This window comes from Eurosta solidaginis, chromosome 1 (genome assembly GCF_040869045.1).
Source record: "Eurosta solidaginis isolate ZX-2024a chromosome 1, ASM4086904v1, whole genome shotgun sequence".
Classification (NCBI taxonomy): Eukaryota; Metazoa; Arthropoda; class Insecta; order Diptera; family Tephritidae; genus Eurosta; species Eurosta solidaginis.
This window is the reverse complement of record NC_090319.1, coordinates 347,547,064-347,572,882: the sequence shown is the minus strand read 5'-3', so window position 1 is coordinate 347,572,882 and position 25,819 is coordinate 347,547,064. Positions and strand designations below refer to the sequence as shown.

At 35.7% G+C, this 25,819-nt stretch overlaps 1 protein-coding gene across 2 annotated transcripts; it reads right to left on the bottom strand.

Moving 5' to 3' along the window:
- Window positions 1-1,164: 1,164 nt before the first annotated feature.
- Window positions 1,165-25,541, bottom strand: LOC137238026 (carcinine transporter-like). Of its 2 annotated transcripts, XM_067762543.1 has the most exons (11): window positions 25,382-25,541; window positions 20,507-20,917; window positions 16,665-16,777; window positions 14,310-14,472; window positions 13,893-14,069; window positions 12,173-12,322; window positions 9,839-10,066; window positions 9,645-9,772; window positions 4,517-4,603; window positions 2,654-2,988; window positions 1,166-2,593 (listed from the first exon to the last, which is right to left on the bottom strand). In XM_067762543.1, exons 2-11 carry the CDS (start codon window positions 20,803-20,805, stop codon window positions 2,519-2,521), a joined length of 1,755 nt encoding a protein of 584 aa, XP_067618644.1. In that variant the 5' UTR covers window positions 20,806-20,917; window positions 25,382-25,541; the 3' UTR covers window positions 1,166-2,518. The 2 variants fall into 2 exon arrangements, with proteins under 2 accessions (XP_067618645.1, XP_067618644.1); XM_067762544.1 differs by lacking the exon at window positions 4,517-4,603 and having other exon boundaries at window positions 1,165-2,593.
- Window positions 25,542-25,819: the final 278 nt, after the last annotated feature.

Sequence of the window (25,819 nt, the reverse complement as noted above, 5' to 3'; positions counted from 1 at the left end):
TACTATATCAGAGCAATTGGCGGTTTTCTACATGTAAAAGAAGCATCAAAAGTATATTTTGCTTCAAAGCGCTCACACTAGTTTGTGTAGTTAATAAAGTACGTAATACCTATGTCGTGTTGCACTTCCCCCTTGCAGACGGTCACATTTGAGTTGAATAATTCTTGGGAAATATATTTGTATGTACAACGACTAAAACTCAGTCAAATTAAAATTTAGAGAGTCAAAGTTCTGCAGGGGACGAGTATCATATACCCAAATGCACGCATATAGTAAGCAGCAAATTTGGTACAAATATTTGGTAATGTGCCTAAAACACCCAAAGTTGAAATCTGTAGGCAAATGATATGCAGTTACTTCGTAGATTTCCTCTAAACCAGGTGCAGCGCTCTGTACTGGTTATACAACCCTACGAGTGTACTTCTGCCACGAAGACTTTGTTAGTGAGTTTATTTATGAGCATTTTTAGGCACACTTTAGGCCGAGCTTCCCTTCCAATTTGTTTCGTGCTCCTTTTAATTTTTCCTACAAATTGGCAGGTTGGCATATTTATGTTTTATGCCGACTCCGAGCGGCATCTCAGCGCTGAATCTTCGGTGTGCTAGGGGGAGCACGCTACTACCACACCATGGCGGCCAACATTGCGTAGCATGCAATCGGCCGACCAAATGCTTTGTAAGTGTATGTGAGTAAATGAGCGTTTCTTTGTCTTTACCTAAAGTGCTGCCGGCAAGAGATTTGAGAACGAAAATCGACACAGATGATGGCACAACGCCGAAACCGATTTGTTTCCAAACCAAATTTGACAAGGGATGACGGAAAATCGTTCCAATATACATCAAGGTTTAAGGATTTATTAGGGCTCCGGATTTTAGATACAATTGCAGTTGTATGCTCACCAAAATGTAGATCCTGATCGAACGCCACCTTTTGATGTCTGAGCAGGATATATCGGTGCCATCATACTAAGATCATGACAAATAAATTCTTGTACGAAATATAGAATATTTAGTTATGGATAAGATAAGGCAAGGACGCAGTTCTGCGGTCACGACAGATCAAAGAAAATTAAGAAACCAAGTCTATTCCAAGCAACAGAAAAGTAATGAGTAGTAATTTTTTATTTTTGTAAAAAACACTTCATTTAATTGAGGAAAAATTTTTTAAATTTTTTTTCAATCAAAAATATATGATGGAATATTTATTTCTCGAAATACGAAATAATGAATAAGAGTACTCGACTGTTATATTGCGGACCTCGACTCGGCAATGACACTTACACAATTAAATTTTTACATTTTTTATACGATTTTCTCCATTCTTAAGAAAATTATTCCGATAACTAAGTAAAAAAGCATCTTAGTTTTTTGGAAAACTACTTGTCTAGAGCAGGTCACGTATCGTGCTATACGACCACGTAACGAAAACCAATTTCACTCACAATGTTAAAAAAGAATCTGCCAAACTATTCGTAAAAATAATGATGCGGGGATTGCCCTATTGCTTTTAAAAGTATGAAAACATTTATTTGAAGCAATTAATTTATTTAATAATTTATTAAATAACTTGGGAAAAATTTACAAAACGTGACGAAAAAAATAAAAATAAATTGAAAAAACAATTAAAACAAAAATATGTTTACGTTTTTTGTTGAAAATAATATTATTATGCAGCCGTGGCCTAAATTAAGGGAGGCGCAAAGTCAATATCCCATTTGGGTTCAAAAAATTTTTTATTCTTGATTGCAGTACATTTTGACATTTCGTGTTGTCCTTACTAACGTCTCTGTTACAACAATACTAATAATAAACAAATATTGCTCTTCAACATTGATATTGGCGTTCTGTACTTGCGTATGTGTATAAATAGTTTTCATTTTACAAATTTACGATAAAAAATATATAAAGGCAGCTCAGAGTTTTGTGCATTTCATAGTAGAAAGGTTGCAATAGCAAATGTAAGCTACGAACAGTTTTTTAAATTTACAATTTTTTTTCACATTTAGTTTTATATTGACAGGTGCAGATTTGCTATTCAATGTTGAAAAAATAAACTATAGGTTTTGATGTTGCGTATTTGCCAGGACGTAGTAAATGAATAGCCGTATAATTTGTTGGCGTTTTGTGTAAAAATACTACACCGGTTTGCAAATACAACGATGCCAGACCATTTGCACACAATTCTGAACTACCTTATAGTATATTTTACTTTTTGTACTGTACAATTTGTTTTTAGAAGAACAAGTAATGAGTATTTAGCTTATTTTAAATAAATATATTGAGTAGAGAAAATTAGCGGTTGATGCTCTTGGTTGTAAAATGTGGTCTTGTAAACGGCGTTCCGTAAAACTGTGCTGACATCCACCTATAGTATATTCGTTACTTCTTATATAGCAGACAGACATAACATTCAATGGAAATATTTTATATTTCAAAACACCGGATCAGTTTATACTAAATACGACCTAATATAATAATCTAATGATTTGTTTATTTTTATTTTTTTATATATATTATAGTTAATTCAATTTGACTTCTTCAGGACTTTGTGGCTCATTAGTTTGTGGCAGCAATTTGGGTAAACTGAAAAATTTCTGTATATACAAAATTTTGTTAATAATATAATCTATAATTTTTACCATTTGTTCACTTACATCATACATTCCAAAGTTTCTAGCTTCTTCCATTGTATCAGGCAGTTTCTTGTGTAACGTCTCTGGCAGAAATAATGCTGTTATGCAGCCGACGAAAAATAGTGCACCAAGAATGCAGTAAGGTACACGAATATCAATAGTAACCCCCAAATACAAAATATATGGAGCTAAAATCCCAAAAGCATTCGATACAATAGTGCTGAGTGCAATTCCTGTTTGTCGGATGCAAGTTGGATATAATTCCATACTCTGCAAACTGACTGTATAGAATGTGAGAGCGTTGAGGAATTTTATGAACGATGATGCACCTATCATGATGATCTCATATTTCATATCTGTGAAAATTGAAGAGAGGGAGGGATTTTAAAAAAATTTTAATTTATGAAATATAATTCAACATATTTTGAAAATATAGCGCAGCAAATTTATAGCGTGATGCAAAAATTGTTCCGTAACTGATTAATCGGTGGTTGGCAGTTTTTTTCATGTGTGCATTCAGGCAATTCACAAGGTCTCCTATTCGCAGTATGTGGTATTATTTAGTATAATTTTGTATTCGAATACATAGAAACAACTCAAATTTTATATGAATACGAAACTCTTGTGAATTTTCCAATTCTTTTCATAAAACTTTTGAATTTAAAAGCCAACTGCCGACTAACGAACTGACGAGCCAATTGTGAATAAATTTTATGGGATTTCATTTAAACTTTTTGAAATTTTGAAAGAAATATTAATATTTGTTTTAACCTGCCTGTAACTGGAAGTATACATTTCTGGCCAACTCACAAAAACATCTAATAAAAAGTTCCAAGAGAGCAAGGATTTCTGTAGCTTCTACCAGCTCCCAGCCGATAGTCTATATTTGTTGACATCATAAGAAATGTATGGAAAATTTCATCATATTGTTCACTCCATCTTGTGGAAACACAACATTTTCATTTGTTATAACTGCTAGCTTACTCAAGTTTAGCTTTTACTAGAGTAGGCACCTTGTCAATGGTCAGATGGCTTAGCTAAACTTCACAGCTTTTGACTATGTGTTTGTTGCGAGCATTGCGGCATTCCTTCTATGCCAAAAGGCCTCATAGGAAGGCTTTGGGATTTGGGTGATCAACAGTTGTGTCTTTAAGATGATTTTCAGCTAGACGGTATACTCCGCTGTGTTTCAGTGCAACCTTCCTGATATCTTTTGTTGAAAACAAGGAGAAGAGGAAGAATATGGTTGCCAGCGAAAGAAGACAAAAGCGCTACACGGGATGCGTTGGATTCGGAGAGCAGAATAAAGAGAAATTCAACGAGCTCCATGATGAAACGGCAAGCTAATACAATTAGAGAATAAGATTGGGGAAGTCTACTAATTTGAGAGAGTGAGGCAGCCCCCACACATTAGCGTGCAGCACTGAGAATTTTTTAGCGCTTAGAAGCAGAGGTTGACCCTAAAGATTAGGAGAGTGAGCGTTTGGCATAAGCCGTGAGGCCGACGATCTATGCCTTAAACCGTCCAAGACTTTTCTTGCGAGAAACCCTCTTTACAGCAGCCAGTATGAGGACGAAGAAGCTTCAGACGGAAAAAAGAAATAATTTCTGGTATTTCCAATGAAAAACAGCCAATCCTGTATGCTGTTAACATTGTGAACTTTTCGAGTTAACTCGAGTTTATACCGGACTAAATTTATCCTGGCCTAACTAATTAATTTTTAAATAAAAACATAGAAACAAAGTTAATAACGTACAAGTATTTTTTCTTTTTTACTGCTGCAAATGTCGACTTCCGTAAGCCTACTTAATTTTTATATCCAGGCTATATGAAGGATAAAAAACTGAATAAATTTACACATTTTCTAATTTAGTAGTCCTTACCTGCAGCAAATGTTATTAATGGTATACAAGCAAGACATGAAAGAAGGAATGTGAAGCTGTTTGTAAGACGCCGCCCGTATGTATCGCCTGAAATAAATAGGGAAATATCAGCTTTTAACTCAAATTTTCTCCTACCAAAATAATTTTGATATGTTTAGTTATCAATGAAAAATTCATGCGTTAAAAGATTTCGTAATTTTCTGAATACTCAGTTTTAGATTCTTTCATACACATGATATTTTCGAAGACTTCGAGATAGGTAGAACAGGAATTAAAAATTACAATTTTTTTTCAAACTTTTAATAAAATTTGACAAGTGCAGTCAGTGGTACAACAGCACAAATTTGACGCACCTCATAACCCGGTGATGAATTTTAAATAATAGAAACATTTTTGGCACTATTTTGCTATTTGTTAATGCAATATGCTAAGGGGTACTGTCATCTCTAAGCCGATGCTAAGAGTGACTTGTATGCACATTCATAAATCAATCATTATGCATCTACATAAACGAATCAATCATTATGTCTATACATATGTACGTACACTGAGCGCAGAAGCAACGCACAAACACATGCAGATATCTTATCAGAGATGCTCCCAAAAGAATGCAATTATAATTGTGGAAGTGTCGCCCACAAATACACGCGCATATGAGAAGCTATACACGTGCATCTGTAGTTATAATTTTATAGCAGTAACTAAGTAAATTCTGGAAGCGCCTAGAAGATGCAACGAGGAAATCAAAGAGTATAAAAGGCAGCAACAGTAGAGGCGCTACAATAAGTTTTGATTTGTGAAGCCACCTGGCGAGCAGTAGTAGTTATCTATTGTGAAGTACGTCATATTGTGAAGAACTTTAATAAATGCCATTTTGCATTATTGAATAGTGGAGTTATTTATTCAACAGTTCAGTGATTCAAACGTTAGCAGAAGATTGCAAATAAGGGGAATTGCAGTAAATTCGATATAACTGGTGTCAGAAGAGGAATTGTTGAATAAATTTCGAAGATTGGGAATACAACTTGGACATGGCGAAGTTGAGTGATTTGACGATCCAGGAACTGAAGGAGGAGTTGGAAGTCCATGGATTGGCTATTTTGGCGATAAATCTCAGCTACAAAAACGACTAAGTGTAGCTATGGTATTTGAAGGAATCAATGCTGAGGAGTATGTCTTTCATTATGATAGCGACAAAACAACAACAAAAATGGGAGAAAAAAACGAAACCCCGCAGACAGTGACGAGCACAATATCTGTACAAACATCGACAATGGCATCTCAGCTGGAGTCACAGGAGGCACGCATTTCAGAAATGGCGTCGCAAATGTTATCTCAATTGGAAGAACAGAAAACATATATGTCATCTCAACTGGAACCGCAAGAGGCACGTATATCTGGAATGTCGACAAAAATTTCGAAAGAGGTATCATCGCAGCTCTTTGCGAACCTGGAAGAGTAGGATGCAAAAATTTTACAACTCGAAGACAAAATTGATGCCGAAATAGAAGCGTTGAAAGGTCTTATATAACAGTTACAACTAAATCGCCCAGCTGTTCCAGCGAGCAACCCGAAGGTAAAAACTCCATCTTTTGACAGCTCTGTTCCTTTCGAGGTATTTAAGCTCCAATTTGAGAAGACTTTGGCAGCGAACAACTGGAATGCTGAAGATAAAGTTGCTGCACTGTTCGTGGCTTTAAAAGGACCAGCTGCTGAGATCTTATAGACCATCCCAGAGTACGAACGTACCAGTTATGAGCATTGATGGCTGCTGTAGAACGACGGTACGGAAGCGAACACAGGAAAAAGATCTACCAAATTGAGTTGCAAAACCGTCACCAAAGAGCGAATGAGAATTTGCAGGAGTTTGCGTCGGATGTTGAAAGATTGGCTTATCTCGCAAATGCTTACGTACCCGTGGAATATACCGAGAGGGTAAAAATCCAGAGTTTTATAAATGGCATACGGGACGTGGAAACTAAGCGAGCTACATACGCAAACCCAAAGCCAACATTTAATGAAACGGTATCACATGCTCTGAATCAGGAAACAGCGTCGCGTGTGGAAGTAGAAAGGCCAGAGTGGGCAGACGCAATATTGGAGGCGCTGAAAGGATCGCAAAAGCGGAGTGAAAGAGTTATCAAATGCTTTCACATTGCACGTCATTGCGATGTTGGTCCTGGTAGTTCCAACTTGGGTGGCCGTAAACGCAAAACTGGAAGAGATGAGCAAAAGCGTGCCAGATGTAAAGATCGCGAGCTATCTCCAGCTGTTGAATGTCCTGTGATATCTGTGTCGCAAATTGGAAGGAAACCAAGCAGTCTTACCGTCAAAGGGAATGTCGATGGCAAGGAGCGTGTACTGACTGTAGATACGGGCGGATCTCATTCCTTAATCCGATTTGACTTGCTTAACAGGAGAATAAAACCGTTACCTGGAGCAAGGTTGCGTACGGTCACAGGCGAGTATAACCAAGTCCGGGGAGAAGTGATATGTGAAGTCTTTATTGGGAAGGTCATGGTTCTACACAATTTCATTGTGGCAGAGATTGTTGATGAAGTCATATTGGGAGTGGATTTCTTGGTTGACCATGACATCAAGATCGATATGCAGAGAAGGGTGATGCGTTATGAGAACCAGGATGTACCGCTTAACTTCAGTTTGGAAAAAGGGTTCAGCAGTAATCGAGTACTGGTGAAGAAGGCTCGACAAGACCACAAAATTCAAAGGTAAAGATTAATGGATCGAATGGGCCAAATAAATCAAAACCAAAGGTACCTGCGAGAAAATCACTGGCATCGACAAACCCTAATCGACACACTAAAACGACTGAACGAATTTTCCATTAAGAAGGCAAGGGTGGTTTCAAGCCAGCGCGCACTACTGTTGTGAAACGTCAAGACGATACTGATGATACAAAGTCAATCCGTCAAGATCTAGCTCTGCGAAGTAGTTCTTCATTGGCCAAACAACTGAGTGCGGGGGAACGATCCAGGATAATGAGTAGTAAGATGAAACGCAGGTACGATGAGAACAATAATTCGGAAGGTTTCTTGGCGGGAGATTTGGTACTGTTATACAACCCTCACCGGCGGAAAGGTGTTCCATCCAAACTTCGGTGCAATTGGAAATGCCCGTACAAAGTTGTGAAGAAGATCAGTGATACCATCTACCGCATACAAACATTTGGGAAACCACGAAGTAGAAGAGTGGTACAATTGGAGATGCTAGCGGCGGTTAGATCGAGAGATTTGTCTGATCGGGACGATCAGACTTAGGTGGAGGGCAGTGTTACGAATATTAGCAACACTAAGGGGTACTGTCATCTCTAAGCCGATGCTAAGAGTGACTTGTATGCACATCCATAAATCAATCATTATGTATCTACATAAACGAATCAATCATTATGTCTACACATATGTATGTACACGCAGCGGAGAAGCAACGCACAAACACATGCAGATATCTTATCTGAGATGCTCACAAAAGTATGGAATTGTAATTGTTGAAGTGTCGCTCACAAATACACGCGCATATGAGAAGCTATATACGTGCTTATGTAGCTATAATTGTATAGCAGTAACTAAGTAAATTCTGGAAGCGCTTAGAAGATGCAACGAGGAAATCAAAGAGTATAAAAGGCAGCAACAGTAGATGCGCTACAATCAGTTTTGATTTGAGAAGCCACCTGGCGAGCAGTAGTGGTTATCTATTGTGAAGTACGTCATATTGTGAAGAACTTTAATAAAGGCCATTTTGCATTATTGAATAGTGGAGTTATTTATTCAACAGTTCAGTGATTCGAACGTTAGTAGAAGATTGCAAATAAGGGGAATTGCAGTAAATTCGTTACAATATCTTTACATTGACAAAAGGAAATCGAAAGAAAAGCGAAAATAAAAAAAGGAAATGGAGAAAAGAAAGTAGAAGAAGTTGGTGGGAAGTCGGAAAAGTAAAGGAAAGAAGAAGAAGTATGAGTTAAAGTGAGAACAATGAAATGGTTTGGCGGAGGAATAAGAGCTTTACAAGAAGAGTAGGATTAAGATAAGTTAAGATTAAGAGTAATGAGAGTAAGAGTTAGATAAGAGAAAGGGCAAGAAGAGTAAAAAGAAAAGGGGGAAGATTTGCGGGGGAATGAAAGGGATATGCTGATCAAAATAAACATATGTACGTATTCGGAAAAAAACCGCTACAGAATGCGTTATTTAATTTCAGGAGTGTATTTATAGGTATGTATGGATGTATGAACGTATTGTTTTTTATTTCATATCAGCCTGGCATTTGTATATACATATGCGTGTTAATGTTGTTATTAGTTAAGAACGCATATATTTCTTGAAAAATACTCTTTAGTTAAAAAATTTGGAGTTTTCGCTAAAATTCTTAAGCAAAAGTTCTATTTATTGGTATTTTTATATGTATATACATACATATTCGCGAATGGTTGTTCACTTCACATATATTTGTATGCAAGTACACACCCCTTTTGTTAATATGCATTGTTCTATTCTTTTTTAGTACCAGAAATAAAATAAAAATATTTCCAGTTTTGAACATACACAGAAAACAAAAACTCCAAAAAAAATTTAAGCACCAATATGTTTTAAACGGTGGGATGTACCCACAACATGTGTCAGGTTTCACGGTAAAAATAATTATAGTTGTTCTGATAATACATTTTGTATATTGGTATGAAAATCCTATATGACCATCCAACGTGCTAATAAGAAGCTGTTTGCAAATGAATAATTATAAACTACTTTCAGGAGTCCCGCATAATAGTCAACTGTTAGTCAGACTGTTTAAGCCTTTGGAACAAAAAGATGCTTGGCGCGATTTACCTTCAAAAAGATTAAGGCCGAGCTTCTCTGAAAAACGTGTTTCTAACATTTTGTTGTTCCTTTGCTCGGGTCTTGAACCCAGCACCTTAGGTGTGATAGGCGCGGCATGTCAGCACCACACCACAGCGGCTGCCCGTGATATCGATTTTTATTTAAGATAAAAAAAACTCATAAAATAATGTACCTAAATGAGCATGATATATCTGCTATTCCATAGTACATAATAATCTATTGAGCATTTGACATCTTTTTCTGGACACATATACAGTTTTGTCGCTCATACTTACATATATATCTGCCTATCACATACGCTGGTATTTCTATTACACTTTGTAAAGCGAAATTCAAAAACGGGTTTCCTCCCATGTGCGTGCTAAGTAGAACGAGTGTAAAGTAGGAAATTGTAACAACGCACCTGTGTAATAAATAATAATAATATATTAAAACAATTGAAATTCCAAGCAATCGCCCCTTCACTTACCAGCTGCAGCTCATAATAGTAGTATTACGCGTCAGATGCCAGCCACTGAAGAGCGAAGCCATACCGAATATCGGTTCATCATCTGTGCGCTCGGCGTATATTCTAGTCAGATCCTTTTCGGTCAAGTTCAATCGGCGTCCATTTATTTTTGCAATTTTCTTCAATTGCGTGATCGCTTCACCATATCGATGTTTGCTAATCAGCCAACGTGGTGATTCAACGGCATATCTATGGAGAAATCAATTGCAATAAATGAAGACGATGGCAGTTAAATTGTTGCATTCAGAGAATTAACATGGAAAGTAACAAAAATAACAAGAAATACGGCAATCTTTGCATTGAAATGGCGCACAAAAACATACAGGTCCTTAAATTTGAGACACACTGAATCTCATAGGTAAGTATGGTTTGAAATGGGTGGAAGGAAGAGAGATAAAAGCCGACTTGTATATGAAATATCGCCATTGTATAGCGAAAGCATTTGAAATAGAAACAATTAAATGAGTTTGATTGGATCTGTAGTGGTCTTTCATATGTGCACGCAACTCCTAGGCAGATTACGCCAGCTTAAGGAGTGGCACATTGGCATTGAAAATGCCGAAACCTTTCCTTTTTAATTTTCGAAAATGATGCCCGACAAAATCTTATAAAAAGTTGTAAGTATGCTGTTTTACTTATATTGTATTTATAAGAAGAAAATGAAAACGAAAACAATCAAGCATTTTCTCCATTGACGTATCAAGTCACATATTTGTCCCACATTGGGTAAGGACCACCCCCATTTTATAAACATTTTTTAAGGATCAAAGACCAACTTACTTTCAAAATACTATTATAACAAGAAATTTAAGAAACTAAAATATTTGAAATTTCTGTTTCACTCCTCCTTTTTCGACCATTTATTATACTGCGTCTAGATAGCAATTACTGGAAGAAGAATTGAAATATTGTGAAGAAAGTACTTATCCTTATTTTTTATAATTATGAATATTTTAAATAAAATCGGCCAAAATCATTAAAAAGCATCCCCTTTTTTCACTTAGTGTCAAAAAACTGAAACTGTTCGATAACCCTCAGTTAGGATATATCGTCCAGTTACACCCGAACTTTGAAAACAATACTTATAATAATACAAAAAGCTAGAAAATAATTTCTAAAAATGTGAGGCGTAGCTTAATCTTATTAAGGTTCAGTTGGTCTTATATATGACTATCAATAGAAATTTTACGCGTCCAACGCTTTTATTTAATTGCCTGGTCAACGCCCTAGATTGATGAGGAGTGTGATTACTAGTACCTATAGTAAAAATACGACTTTTTTGAATATCTCGATCTTTGCGCCACCTAGCAGCGGTTTTTTTAACAGGCCGTTTTCTATTCATGTATGTATTATGTGTTCCAAATATGAGCCAAATCGGACCACAAATACGATTTTTGTGATTATCTCGATCCTTCCGCCACCTAGCGGCGATTTTTTTCTTATTATTGCATTGTCATCGGCTTCTGAACTATATACCAAGTTTCAAGCTTGTAGCTTATCGGAAAGTTACTTAAATTTCAATTACAAAATTCGTTCATAACGGCCGTGCAGCCTGTCAAGTCAAGCTAAATAAAACCGTTTAAAAATGCGATTAGTCTAGGGTGAATCCGGGATGGGTCACAAAGATGTATGCTTTGATCTCTTTGTATGAGTTGAACTGATACCCTTTGTTTCAGCATGGCCTATGGAGGGGTTAATTGTACCCATTTATACCCGAAAAGAATCGATAGGACCAATCCCCTTTGTACCCATATGGGAACATATGAAAACTATACCCTTTTCGGTTCAATAACGACTCCAGTAGGGACAAGTCGCATCTTTCATGGCAGAAACACAATCGAAGGGTTTGCCAAGCCACCAAATCTATTTGATATACGTTCTTTGCCCGCTTTTCAAAAAGCAATAAAAAATATTCTCCGAAAATTTAACCCTAACTGCGGCGTAGTCGTTAAGTCCTAGTAATTTAGGTTCGGTATGCATTTTTCTTATACAATTCGATTAAATCACCTGTAACCTTTTTTATTTTACTTATTTCGCTGCCTTTTTTTAATATTTCTTAAGACGGGCTATATTGACTTCAAACTGACTAATCCCAAATGTATCCGAAAGGAACTAAAGGGGTGAATTATGAGCAAATGTGGACAAAAGAGATCAATCGGAGACCAATCGGTTTAGGGTTTAATCGCACGATTTTTCGCAGGGAACCTATAGCTAAATGCTCATAACATTGCTTTTTGTTACTTTATAATTTGTTTGCTATTAGCATTCAGACAAAGTATTTAATGGCGTACTTACTTGTAGAAAATTAAGATTATTGCTGTCGGTAAAGTCGTCACCCACATAAAGCTAACCCAGTCACGTAAACACCAGAAAAGCAGCGGCATAAACGATGTTCCAATAGACCAACCACAATTTTGATAAATTGCAATTTTGCTGCGATCTTGTCTGAATAAATAAAATAATTTGTAATAAAATGTACTTATGAATGGCTTTAAGATACTAAACAAAAATATTTATTGTAAAATCAGCCGAATTACAAGTCAATTCAACCGATATTTCTGTTCATTATGATCCATCGCAACTACCTATTGAATCAGTTTTGCATAAATTACAAAAAAACAGCTGTAGGCTTTGTGGTACCGCCTTGGATAAGATTTTTTTCAACTTCACGTCAACTCGATATCGACTGTAGGATATGAACCGGAGAAATGTGTTGGTGGTTCAGTTGAGGACTGTATATTTCTCAAAATCTCTCAAAGGTTAGAGAATAATTCGAGAATGACTTTGGAGTTAAACTCGAGAGCTATAAATTTTAAAGAATTCCTCAAAGGTTGGATAGTGATTGGAAAAAGATGTTGGGTACCAACTTGAGGACTATCAGGTTTAAGAAAATTTACAGAATGATGTTATATCAACTCCAGAAATATTTATTACACGTTTGTTGGGTAAACAAAATTCAGCTGTTACCGTATGTATAAATTATCTAGATAACAAAAATCCAAAGTCGCCGTACAAAACAAGCTAACCCAAAGGCGGCCTTAAAATGTTACTGAAAAAGTCCTTTAAATAAGTGGGGGTTTCAGTTCGAGCAAACATTGTTTAAGCTTAGCTTAACCGAAAACTGAAAAACCGGACCTGAGAATTTGTACTTTTTAGAGAATATTGTTTTCTTGAGACCGTTTATCTTCTGTTGAAATTACCACAAAAATTCGTCCTTTGACGTAACCCTCGGTTGAACGGAAGACAGTGCAATCAATTTTACTGAATAACTGTTAATTCAAAAACAACCAGCATCACTTCTTTCGGTAGAGAATTACGCGATAAAAACAATGAAATAATTTGTTAAAAGTTACTATTGTACAATAAAATCTCTTTACATAAATAATGTCAAACGAGGTCGTTATTTTTGACGGTTCTACAAATATCTTACAATAACCACTAGAATCTTATAAGAATAACGAGTCAGAATAAAACATGTTGGTCTCGTCCCGTTAAGAAAATTCTAAAAGTAACACGACGCAGATTGGAATAGAACCTCGGTCTTAATCTCCTAGAAGGAAAATCCCGCAAAGTAATTGTTTTTAAATTGTAAAGCAAAATTTTCATTTTCGTTTTCTCTGCTCAACATTTCGGTGATTACGTATTTTCTTCATGGAGTTTTCTTATAGTGTGTCGAGTAGACAGTAAAAACAGTGTGGTTATACGTACTAAAAATGTGTTTCGATGTAATTACAAAAAATATATAAAAATACTCCCTGAAGAAGATGCGGAAACATCGAAATCCGGGGAAGGAACAAATAAAAAACTTTAGCGCTATAATAACCGGCCATAAACCTCTAACTCAGCTTACTGATATATCAATTCCATAAAAATTTACAAGCTTTTGTATTTTTCTTTAACTAAATTGGTTTCCTCGTACAAGTTTATTTATTTAAATAATATTTTCAATAAAAATACTTAAGAACTTTTATGTACAGAAATATTTTCTAATACAAAATAAAACTGCAAAACTTACTCTCTAGATATTTCCATTCCAACAATTTGTGGCGACTGAAACAAACTGTTCACCGCAACTCCTGTTAATCCCGTCAAGAAAATGAATGTCCAATAAAATTTGGTTACAAATGTCGATAATGAGCGCCCCAGAACACAGAATACCACGCTGATATAGTAAACAATACGACGTCCATAACTAAACCAAATCAGTTAAAAAATAAAAAAGCACACAAAAAAATGTTAATTGTCAAATAGCAAACATTGCAAAGTTAAGTTATATATAACTGAATTTGAGCTGAAGAAGTATCAGCAAAAAAAATCATTTTCAATTATACACTTGTTGCTGGCCTCAATCCAACTGGAATCGAAAACCAGCAGACTGTTCGTCAAAAGGACAATTTAATTAATACCAGCTTGTGCTGTATTAGCTACTTACATATCACCCATTTGTCCCAGCACAAATGACCCGATAACTTCTGCGATGCGAGCTACCACGAACACATTCGTTACATACAAATCCTTGGAACAAACCCAATTTTCTTTGCTTGCTATGGTTGAGTCGTACCAAGTCAAATCATAACTCCAGCCATGCTGACATTCTGTAAAAAAAAAGAGAGATAATTATAAAAGGTGAATAAGTATGCGAATAGAAGGCAAAATCAATGAACGTTAATATTTAATTGTTCGTGGAAATTTTATATAAATATATGTATCTTAGCATAAAAGCTAGCTGGCCTATATTTGCATAATGTCAACTACTCGTCTCCTATTAACTCACTCACCTTTCTACCCATCGTGTCTCCACCCCACTCCAAGTGAGAGGGAAAGTGGAAGCAAAACTGTGAACGGGAGTGAAGTAGCTTCTGAGGTGAAGACTGAAATTGGGAGTGGGAGTGAAAGTTTGGAGAGGGGGGTAGGGGTGAGAATGGGAGTGAGAGTGGAAGTTGTGGTGGAAGCCTTAGTGAGAGTGGGGTTGAGAGTGGGATGGGGCGCCAGATTAACTCTCTTAAAAACAATGTCTGCTTTGTCAGTTTGTTGGTTTGAGCTAGCAAAGATGTGCTTTTGTTGCTGACATTGACTTCTTCGCTCACTCCCCACATACAAAAAACATCCGAAAATCATCTGTTTGACTATGATACAAGAAAACAAGGTAATTCTATTTTGAAGTTGTTGACATAAACTCTGTTACTTGTTAGAGGTACAATGTTTCAAATGTTGAAAGAGCATGACCACCTTGGGACACGATATCTGGTGCAAAGTATCGATACAGTACTCATATCAAGTAACGCTCCACAAGTGCGGGAGTGACAGTGGGATATAGTCGCAGATACTCAAAAACGGCAAGAAGGCTGCTAAGCCCAATAACGTGAGAGTAGCATATAAATGGAGTGAGAGTATAGTATAATAATATTTTTGTTTTTTTTTATGCTCGGACGTTGTGGCAGCGCACTGCCCTCAAGTGGCCCGATGAAACCAGGGTAATCCTGTTATTTTTTTTTTAATTCTTACACAATTTTTTTTTTTTTATTATTATTATTTTTTTTTTTTTGTATCCTAATTCTTATTTATGTTTTATTTATAATTTATAAATTTTATTGTTACCGAGTCTTTGAGTGGCTTCTTAAGCGCCGAGATCTAAAACTGCTCAGCTACAGAGAAACTCATCAGCTGAGAAATATAGATTCACAAATACAATAGATTAAAAGTATAAATATAATTTTTTAATTATTAAGAGAAGACAGAACCGTTTTTTTATGGCAAAGAGCGAGTCCGACGCATCAGTTATTCTCGAGTAAGAGTTATAATCTTCACACAAACATAGAAAAGGTTCATTAGTTGGAAATTGCTTCTGTATTGTTTAAGAATTATAGGTCTATAATTCCTTGAAGCTCGGCATGGAACATTCAAGTTTACTTCGTTCAAAAGAAATGGGTTTGAAATCGATCAATTTAAAAGTCTAGCCATAAATAGCACACCTAGCATTTCTCTACGATTTACAAGGGTAGGAAGATTTATTAGTTTTAACCGATTAATGTAAGGAGGAAGATCATACGGAGACTCCCATTGAAGATTTCTCAAGGCGAAAAGTAAAAACTGTTCTTGAATTGATTCTAGTCTATCCACATGAACTTGATAACGCGGATTCCATGAATTTACATTTTTCTATGTTGAGCTGCACAAAATTCGCATTACACCAAGTAGCTAAACAATTTAAATCCGCTTGTAGTACAGAATATTTTATAGTTGTGGAAATATCGTTTATAAAGAGCAAAAACAGAATAGGACCGAGATGGCTGCCCTGAGGCACACCGGAGGGAACATCGATGACATTCGAACAAATGTTTCTAAAAATGACTCTTTGAGTTCTACCGCAAAGATAGGAGAGATCCAACGCGTTAGTCTATTGCCACGCTTTTCAAGTGGCTGCACTTAAACAAATACATATTCAGTATTTCTTTGTCATTGATTTCGTTTTTTTATAATACATTTGAAATCGCTTAGTGTTATTTTTAGGTCTGTTGTTAGACTTCAGTATAGTTGTCAAGTTAAAAGAAACAAACTGAAAAATAACTCTTATTTGGCGAGCGAAAGGAAAAGCTCAAAAAACACTAAAAATATGAATTTTCCTAAGCTAAATAAAAAAGTCTAAAACATAAAAATGAATTAAATTAATAAAAAAATAATACAACTTTTCAATCTCTGATAAAAACAGTTAATTCAAAAATATTTTATAAAGATAAGGTCAAAGTAGTATCAACATTTCAAAACATACAGAACAGCTTTTACTTACCTGTAACGTTTGGCTTAGTTTTGTTCCAGTGTTGCAAATTATCGGCATCTGTAAAACTTGCATTGTACATCAAACAGCTACTGAAGGTGCTAGAACCACGATTATCCTTTTGCCTGCAATTTGGGAACAAATTTATGTGATTGTGTGTGTGTTCAAATATAAATAAAATAAAATAATTGAACTTTAATATTTATTTCTACTGATAAGGTGCGAAAAGGACTTCCATAGAGTAACAGAGAATAACATAACATATCCAAACAGCTTGGACGTTGGTTCAATAAAGGTCAACTGTTGGCACAGTAGTTCTGTCTCAACTTGCTCAAATAAGCAGATGAGCGAGACAGTTGGTAACGACTCTTGTACAAATAGCGCTTGGGTATATACTACTATATGTATTGAAATAAATAAATCCAAATAATAAATAAATCCATGCTAAGGGAAAGAATTACAACCAGGGCTGCGAACCGCCTCGAATATCGAAACGGTCATGTGCAGTGGTTCGAACCACTCAGGCAAGACTTGAACCGGTTCTGTTCAGGTTGGTAGGTTGAACTGGCCGGTCCATGAGGACCCCGGTTCTGTTCAAGTGGTTCAAACGTTTAATACTAAGTTTTGATAGTATGCGAAATTTGAAATTCCTCACTTGGGATCTGTGTGCAAACAACCATCGATATGTACCTACTAAGCATACAAATCAAATACAGTTATTGAGATCAAATCCATGTATTTATTTATAAAACTTATCAAAACGGTTTGTTGATTATTATAAAATGTAAGGAACGAAAATGGTAGAATGCATGTATTTACAACGCATATATTCTGCACATATGAAAGTATTCGTATTTTTAAGAGAAGAAAAACTATTCAATTAGCTGCTTTCAATATACATATAAAACATACCTACTAAATTTTAGATACGAGATTACTACACAAACTAAAAGATGTTCATGAAAATCTAAATGTCTTCTTTGCTTTTCTTAGGCATTAAGCTTATAAATGTTGATATACCGTTATGTGAAAAATAATATGGTCTCCCTTTAAAACGGTATTGTTCACAAATAATATTTATTTATTAGTTTTTAATAATTCCAATTTAATATATGTTCTAACTATAACACAAACTATATATGGGGTATTCCATCCCATTTCGACCAATTTTGAACCCAACCCCTTTAGAATTGGCTGAAAGTTTTTCTTCTTTTTTTAGCTTACGAAAGACGTTTTTCAGAATTTTTTCAAATTTTTTCATCCAACTCAAAAAAGTTATGAATTTTTAAAAAAACACCGTTTTTGTTTTCAAAATGCTATAACTTTTTCAAAAATTGACCGTTTGGTATCTTTTTTTTTTTAAATTTGTTTTTTTTTTAATTCATAACTTTTTTTGAGTTGGATGAAAAAATTCTGAAAAAAGTCTTTCGTAAGCTGGAAAAAGAAGAAAAACTTTCAGCCAATTCTAAAAGGGTCGGGTTCAAAATTGGTCGAAATGGGACGGAATACCCCATATAGGTACATATATACATTTCAAAGCTTAGACAAAGCTGAAATCAAATTTTCATCAGTTTTCCAGACTTATTAAAAACTTTCAAAACATTTCTGAGTGTGCAGTTTTGTAGCTCATCTAACTGGAGTGTAATAATATGCAAGTTTCAAGAGGGTGTTCGCATTTTTTTCCATACACCGCATGAACAAAATTTGTTTTTATATGGAAGATATGGGCAACACCCTCGGGGAAAAAAATTTAAAAAAATTAACGGTCATGTGTCGTGATGTGATATTCTGCGCTCGTTCGGAAGTGGTATGCTTCGCTGCATGATACTTCGGCATATCAGAAAATGTAAAACCAAATTTACCGGTGCAGTTTGTATGAAGGAATGAAAAGTGCAATATCGACCACGTTAATATTAATATAAGTAAACCAACAAATCTAAGACATGATGACTTACAAAGAAAATTTAGGACGAGCTTCTGTTCCAATTTGTGTCGTGCTGCTTTTTAATTTTTCCTACAAATTGGCGGTTTAGTTTTATGCCGACTCCGAACGACATCTGCAAGGCAGATGAGTTTTCACTGCGAAACTTTTCATGGCAGAAATATACTCATAGTGCTTGTTTCTAAAATATTAATGTTGCTTTTCCCGGTGCATGAACCTAGGATTTTCGGTGTAATAGGCGGAGCACGCGACCATCGCGCTACGGCGGCCGCCTATATATATATTTATTAATTAATATAAGGAGTCATATTTTTAGAAGCATACTTTACGGGTTTATTGACCACGAGCAAAAAAAAATATTTTTTAAACGCCAAAAAAATGCTTCAAATAAATGTTTTCATACATTTAAAAGCAATGTTCCTGCTTAATTCAAACAAATAGACAACATTGGTAATTCTTTGTTTTTTTATAAATACAACCAAGCAAAAAGCATAACTTTGACACATGATAATATACGAAGTATATGCTGTGGAAATAAAAAATATGGAAACAACTTAGGCGTGACGTGGCTGAATACGTTTGTAACACTTCAACCATCGTAGGAGTGCGGGTTCGAATCTCCTTCCGGGTGAAAAGGAAGAGATTTACAATCGAAACAGCTGTCGCATTGTCCTTCCTGATGTGACATTGTTTACATTTTCCCAAATTATTAAATAAAAAAAAAAAAGAGTTTTTATTCAAAAAAAAGTAACCATATTTTCGTTTTCCCATAAAAGTTCTGTTAAAGCAAGATCCCGTGACTGCCAGACCTTCGTCATTTTATGAAAGCTGAAATTTCGTTAGCGCATGAAGCTTGAGTAATATTGGCTTTAGCAGATATCGTGCAAAAAATCTGCATCAAAATAGATCCTACTTTCGTCTTCGTAACGATATGAAAAGTCACTATCCTGATTGTTCGACGCTTTCCACAGAGGCTTTGTCCAGTCAGAGACTTTAAATCAATCTGGCTTGAAGGAACATTGAAGCAATTTGCCAACGAGACTTGACATTTTAGATTTTGTACTATGAAAAAGTACAGTTTTGTGTTGCAAAAACTGTCTGGCTGAACAAAGCCACTATGGAAAGCGTCTAAAAATCCGGAGTGACTGTTTATATCGTTGCGAAGGCAACATATGAAAATCGATCTTTATACACTGACGATAGCAGGGTCTATTTTTTGCACATCTTTTGGACGATATCTGCTAAAGCCACTATGACCCAACATTCCTAATTCAGTTGGATGTATGCATATGCTGACAAAATTTCGGCTTTTATAAAATAGCGAAAGTCTGGCAGTCACGTGCTGTTAGATAATATGGTAATCTATAGATTTTTTATTGAAAGTATACACGAGCTTTAACGAATGGTGCGCAAATCAGTAGCAATACATTTTAGGCCAAGATTTCATAACCACCAAACGTCACTTAATTTATGGTTAACAAAATCTGTCGCATAGGGTAGAACTAGTATGTAATAGGAAGGAATGCACAGCTGATGGCTTGGGCAGTGGGCTAATATTTGGGTAAACATGGCCAAAGGTTATAAAACCCCGTTATAATAATCATACAAAAAAATATACTAGCTCACCGAATTTCATCAAGGTCTACCAACAATTCAGGGACTAGTTTGCTTTCAAACAGACAGATATACAGACGTTTATGGCTAAATCAACTTATCTCGTCATTCTGATCATTTTATGATACTTATTGGCGGGCCTATGTCTTCTCATTTAAGGACTTACTATTTTAAGAGGCGTGACAAACTTGATGTACCATTTCATTTTCATGAAAGGTATAAAAAGATTATTTTTACGTGGACCACGCTATTGTAAATACTTAGTAAGAGAATATAAAAAACTAACATAAATACTTACATTGGCAACGTTAAACGCCTCCATTCGTTCAGTGAATAATTTGTTAGTTCCTGTCCTGGTACCAAACACCAATGTTCTGGAATATCGAGGGCCAATATGATATTCATATATACCATTGAACCAGCAGATCCCAAAGCCAAAACGAATGCTAAGTTATAAATACGCTGAAAGCGGTCATGATCGCCAACACGTTCCATAATCTTTTCAAAAGGATCATTTTGTTCATCCAGGTCGGGATGGTTTTTTGTACCCCATATTACGGATCTTCTGCGGTGGACATTTTGCTTTTTATCTACCATAACGGTGTGTACGCATGTATTTGTGTGTGCAGGAGCAGATAAATAATTGGTTGACTAATTGAGCAATCAAATTTGCAGGAATAATTACAATGAGAAAATCAACAGCAATGTTCTGTAAAATTAAAATACAATAAATTTAAAATAAAAATTTCGCTTTACGAAATAAGTGATAAATGTACTTCTGCTAAAAATATATTTTTTAATGTGAGTAATTACAGCTATGAGTTAAAGATAGAAGCTGATTAAAGGAGAGACTGCCACTAAGTTAAAGGAAGACTTGTTTTTCCTTGGATGGAGCTCTCAACCGGCATCGCGTATCTATCGCGTATCAAGCATGACTAGTATGATACCGCGACAAAAAACAGCAAAGATAAGACGAGGGATTTCGAGAGAGTGACATCTGTTAGTCAATCGATGAATTTGCTATTGGATTACATACTCAGTCAAATGTAGCGCATGTTGTCAAGAGTTACAGGATTTATACTGCCGTAATTGGCAAAAAGGCAGTAAAGTCAACCTATTCCTATTGTGCGACACCAATTTACTCATAAAGATAACAATTAATAATTGAAAGTTCAAATTTAAAGACAAAACAAGATTTAAAGTTTTTTTTTTAATTTTCTATATCAAGAAAGCAGTATGAAATAAATCCTTGAAAATTTATTATACTATGTACATAGAAATTTGATATTTTGACATTGAAATAACATAAAAAAATTTTGCTGTAAGAATCAGAAATGCTTTACAAACTACTGTAATCTTTATCGTTTCGGTAATATCACATTTACACTGCACTAATGCGTCATTTTGGGCGAAAAATTACAAATGCAACGCATTTCCTCTTACAAATCGTATTTCCGAAATTACTCATTTGAGCGTATCTCATCGCATTCGGGCCTGCAAATGCAATCGACACAACCCGATCCACAGACGATTTGGTTTTGACATTTTCTTACTTAAAGAAACCCGGCAAGAGCACGAATAGTTAAACGACGTATAATATTCTTAGTTCTGTAACAGAGTTATAAATAGCAGTTTCTACTAGTTTTTTAAAGCCAAACTGACACTTCTACCAAAAACTGCTTTGGATTTGTAATGTTTTTTATTTATTTTTTTTTAACGTAATATTGTTAAATCAATCACGTCGGTGCATTTTCTTGCTATAGATTGGTGCCCTCGCAGTCGGGTCTTGCAGGGAAGGTTAAACGAGATGCGAATGAGACTAATGTAAACGCTTTCAAATCACTTATTTGGAAGTACGCATTTGAGGTCTGTGTAAATGTAGCATAAAACGCAAAAATAACTCATCATTATAATTTCGTTTCGTTTAAAAAATAAACTAACGAAACGAAATTTAATCATTAAGGTTGAAAACAAAATGATATTAACGAAATAAATCTCTGTGCTTGTGGCAGTTTTAGCAGCCGAGCAGCGTTCGTGTATAATTGTGTTAGTGGAAACAATAGTGTAGAGAGTTTTCAAGATAATTGTGTGTTCTTTTACGCCAGTGTCTCACAGTAGGGTAGCTGATCATCAGTGGCGTGGTGAGGTTTTCTGGACCCGTGGCCAAATATTTTTTTGGAATGAACGTTCGCAGCTATCAATCTCCATACGAGATTATAAAAGTAAGCAATTCTAACATAGTTTTAGTTTCAATTTATTTTCTACTGCGACGTAATATTTTGCAGTCACATATTTCGATAAATAGTTCAGTTACGTCGAAATCTGTACTATAACCTTCACACAAGTTCTTACAATTTCTTTCTAAGCCGTTAACGACATTATCCATTGCGGACCGTTTGGCGCTCCTGGGGCAAGATACCGCTCCCCCCTCACTACGCTACTGCTATGTGTTCAAAATTAACGATCGGCATCGTATGTATTAAACACCTGAATCGTTGTAAATTTTATTTAACTGCTTTTAGATTTACAAGGTATGAATGCAGATCGCGTCTAATTTGCGACTCCGAAAAGAACTATGTACCAGAATCATATTATAAGGGCTCTCTATAAAGCAGTTCAAGTTTTTTATGTACTATTTGTTTAGCCAGCATACGTGAAACCAGGCATGCTTAACCAACGAACCGATATCATTTCGTTACGATAATTAACGTTAATAAACGAAACAAAGTCATTTCGTTTCGTTTATTAACGTTAAGAGCGTCAAATTAACGAAATGATTTTATTTCGTTTTCTGTCATATCAAAACGAAATCAAATCGTTTATGTTGATTATTAATTTGAAACTATGCTGGCAAAGCTGATTGTTGGCGGAGTCATTAAATGTGAAAGCATTAGCCAAGCTGATTGCAACTTTTCTCATAAATTTTGACAGTACGAATATTTCTCAGAGTATTTTTGACATTACCACCAACGAATTACACAAACAAATTACATGCATAGCCAGTACAATTCAAACATAAAGAATCACGTTTTTGTTAACGTTCTTAACGTTAACGAATCGTTTCGGTTAAAAACGAGATACAATTTATCTTGATAATTTCTTTATCGATAATATTTCGAAGTGTTTCACCGGAAACGGTGGAAATGCCATGAATTTTTCATTAACGACAGAAAAAACTTCATCTTATCTACGCACAAGTAAAGACTCACCTTTACCGTTTCGTTATTCAGACCAGAGAAGGCAGAACCTTAAGCTAATGACTACAAAATATGCAAATTTTAAGATATAAGTATCAACTTTGATGTAAGCGAATCATTGCATCATATTGTATATCTTCGAAGTAATCACATTTAACACCGTTTTTTGCGCTGCTCAAAGGCTTTGCGGTGAAATTAGCGCATTTGCTTTTGTCAGCCCAGGAAGTTAAATGAACTAGTGCTACCTTGGACTAATTAGGTAGTTGAAAAGTAAAGTTCTTTTCTATGAAAAAAATCATGGCCTACAATCGCATCGTATTTGTCTGTGGCATGAACGGAATAGGCAGAACACGGAATCGTTCTCAGACTCTTTGGATTTATGATCTTTCCTGCGATGCCAACAGTGAGTGTCAAAGGAGGTACATTGATAAGCTTAGAATTGTTGTTGAACTTGTTGTACTGTTGTAGTTTTTCGTTCCATTTATAAATTTTTAAATTTCGTATGTCGCGGTTATTTCTTGATAAGAAAGAGTTTCTTTGGGGAGTCTGGTTAACTTGTTGTTGTTGTTGTAGCGATGAAAAAACTCCCCGAAGAATTTGAGGAGTGTTATCAATGTAACCGGTGCTTTACCGGATATAAATCCGGTATGTTCTGGTAACAAGCACCATTAAGGTACAAGCCCGACCACCTCGATAACGACTTAATATGACCCCATTGCATCTTCTAGGCCATCACGCCCTCCACCCGCTACTTCCATGAGGAGCTGGGAGTCGCCTCGGTTGCTAAAGAAACAGGATTTGCCAGGGGTGGGTGCGGTTGAAAATTGGTTGGAGAAGCTATAAATTGCAATAAAACGCTTGATAGGGTTGCGCTGCACAGCCCCTAGAATGTTTTGCGTATTTTAGTCGCTGCCATACCTACCGCGGGTATATTAATCTTCCGCAAAAGTTTTATTACGTATATTGATAACGGAGTTCTCCGGGCAAGACCCGCCAAAGGTATTTACCGGATCAGTGTCACGATTGAGCTAGTAATGGCTTTGTGTAGGCATTTGCCGAATCTTGTCATACATGTAGGTTTATCCCCCTCCTGGTTTGTGAAAATTCAGCAAATACTGTCTAAACAGAATTTATCTTTGCCCCTTTGAATGGATTTCTTTTGCATCAGTATGTCGGCGATGTTTAGGGTTCATAAGGAAGCATCCTTCGGCAGTTTTCAGTGCAGTGTTTTGGTAGGTCTGTAGCCTTTTAAAATTTATAAGTTTTAAATCAGGCGATCAAACTGGCTGCGCGTATCCCATGAGCGGCTGACCAATTAATTTTTTATTTGATACATTTTTCCTCAATGATAGTGTCAAATCGCGCGACATGACGAAACCAGAAAGGTTGGGAAGATAACCATTTATTTTGAAAATTAACTCATCTATTAATGAGTCAGATCCCATTGCTGTTATTGTGCTGTCGTCCGCATAGGTTATTATAATTACTCCTTCGGTTTGGGCAGGAAGCTTAGACATGTAAGAAGTTAAACATAAGTAGGGATAGCACACTATCCTGAGGCATCCTCTGTTTTATTCTTCTAGTTTTCCTATGAATTCAACGCAGATTATCTGCACATAAAACGCTAAACGCCTACGTGTCATGGTATGCGAGATAATGCAAATGTTCCGGCCAAGAAAGTATTACCACAGATTTAGGTGTTTTGCAGCAGATTGAAAATGATACCTTCGTCGAGTTGCTAGAGATATGTGAAGGAAAACTTGACGACTTTTGGTGCTTTAACTTAGCTTCAGTTAGCGCGAAGCACGTTTGACTAGCGTCACTTGTTACTCAACGGCCCAAAATCGCCTAGGCGTCTTATCGCCGATTTGTGATGATTATGATGGTTATCAATCTAATTATATGCTTCATAAACAAATAATTTTCAAATATCACGGATCACTAAAAAATTTAAAAAGGGGTTTTTAATTTGCTACCTTCTTCTAAGCGGCGGTACACTTATAATATTTTTCGGCAAGTCACCCTCAAAATTTATATAAAATAACACTTCACTAACACTGTAAAACTATAGCTCAGTGCTAAATTCTAGGAATTATTCCAATATTCGGATTAACTTCAATTGCGAACCTCGCTCACTCATTTATTAGCAACGAATGATGTCTGTAGAAAACACATACTCTAATTGAATGCTTGTTTCATTCTAGTTTAAATATTTACAATATTATTATCTTCGAATTTAATATACAGTGGCACGTCTTAGGCGGGGAGGGGGCCAGCGGGAGCTAATTGTCAACGAAGTGTTTACGTCGTTCGACGTAATACCAGCGAAAGCAATGCCGTAAAGTAGTAAACACCTGCCAACATAGAAAAGACAGGTTTCATTTACTTGGAAATATAATTGTATCCGGCATATT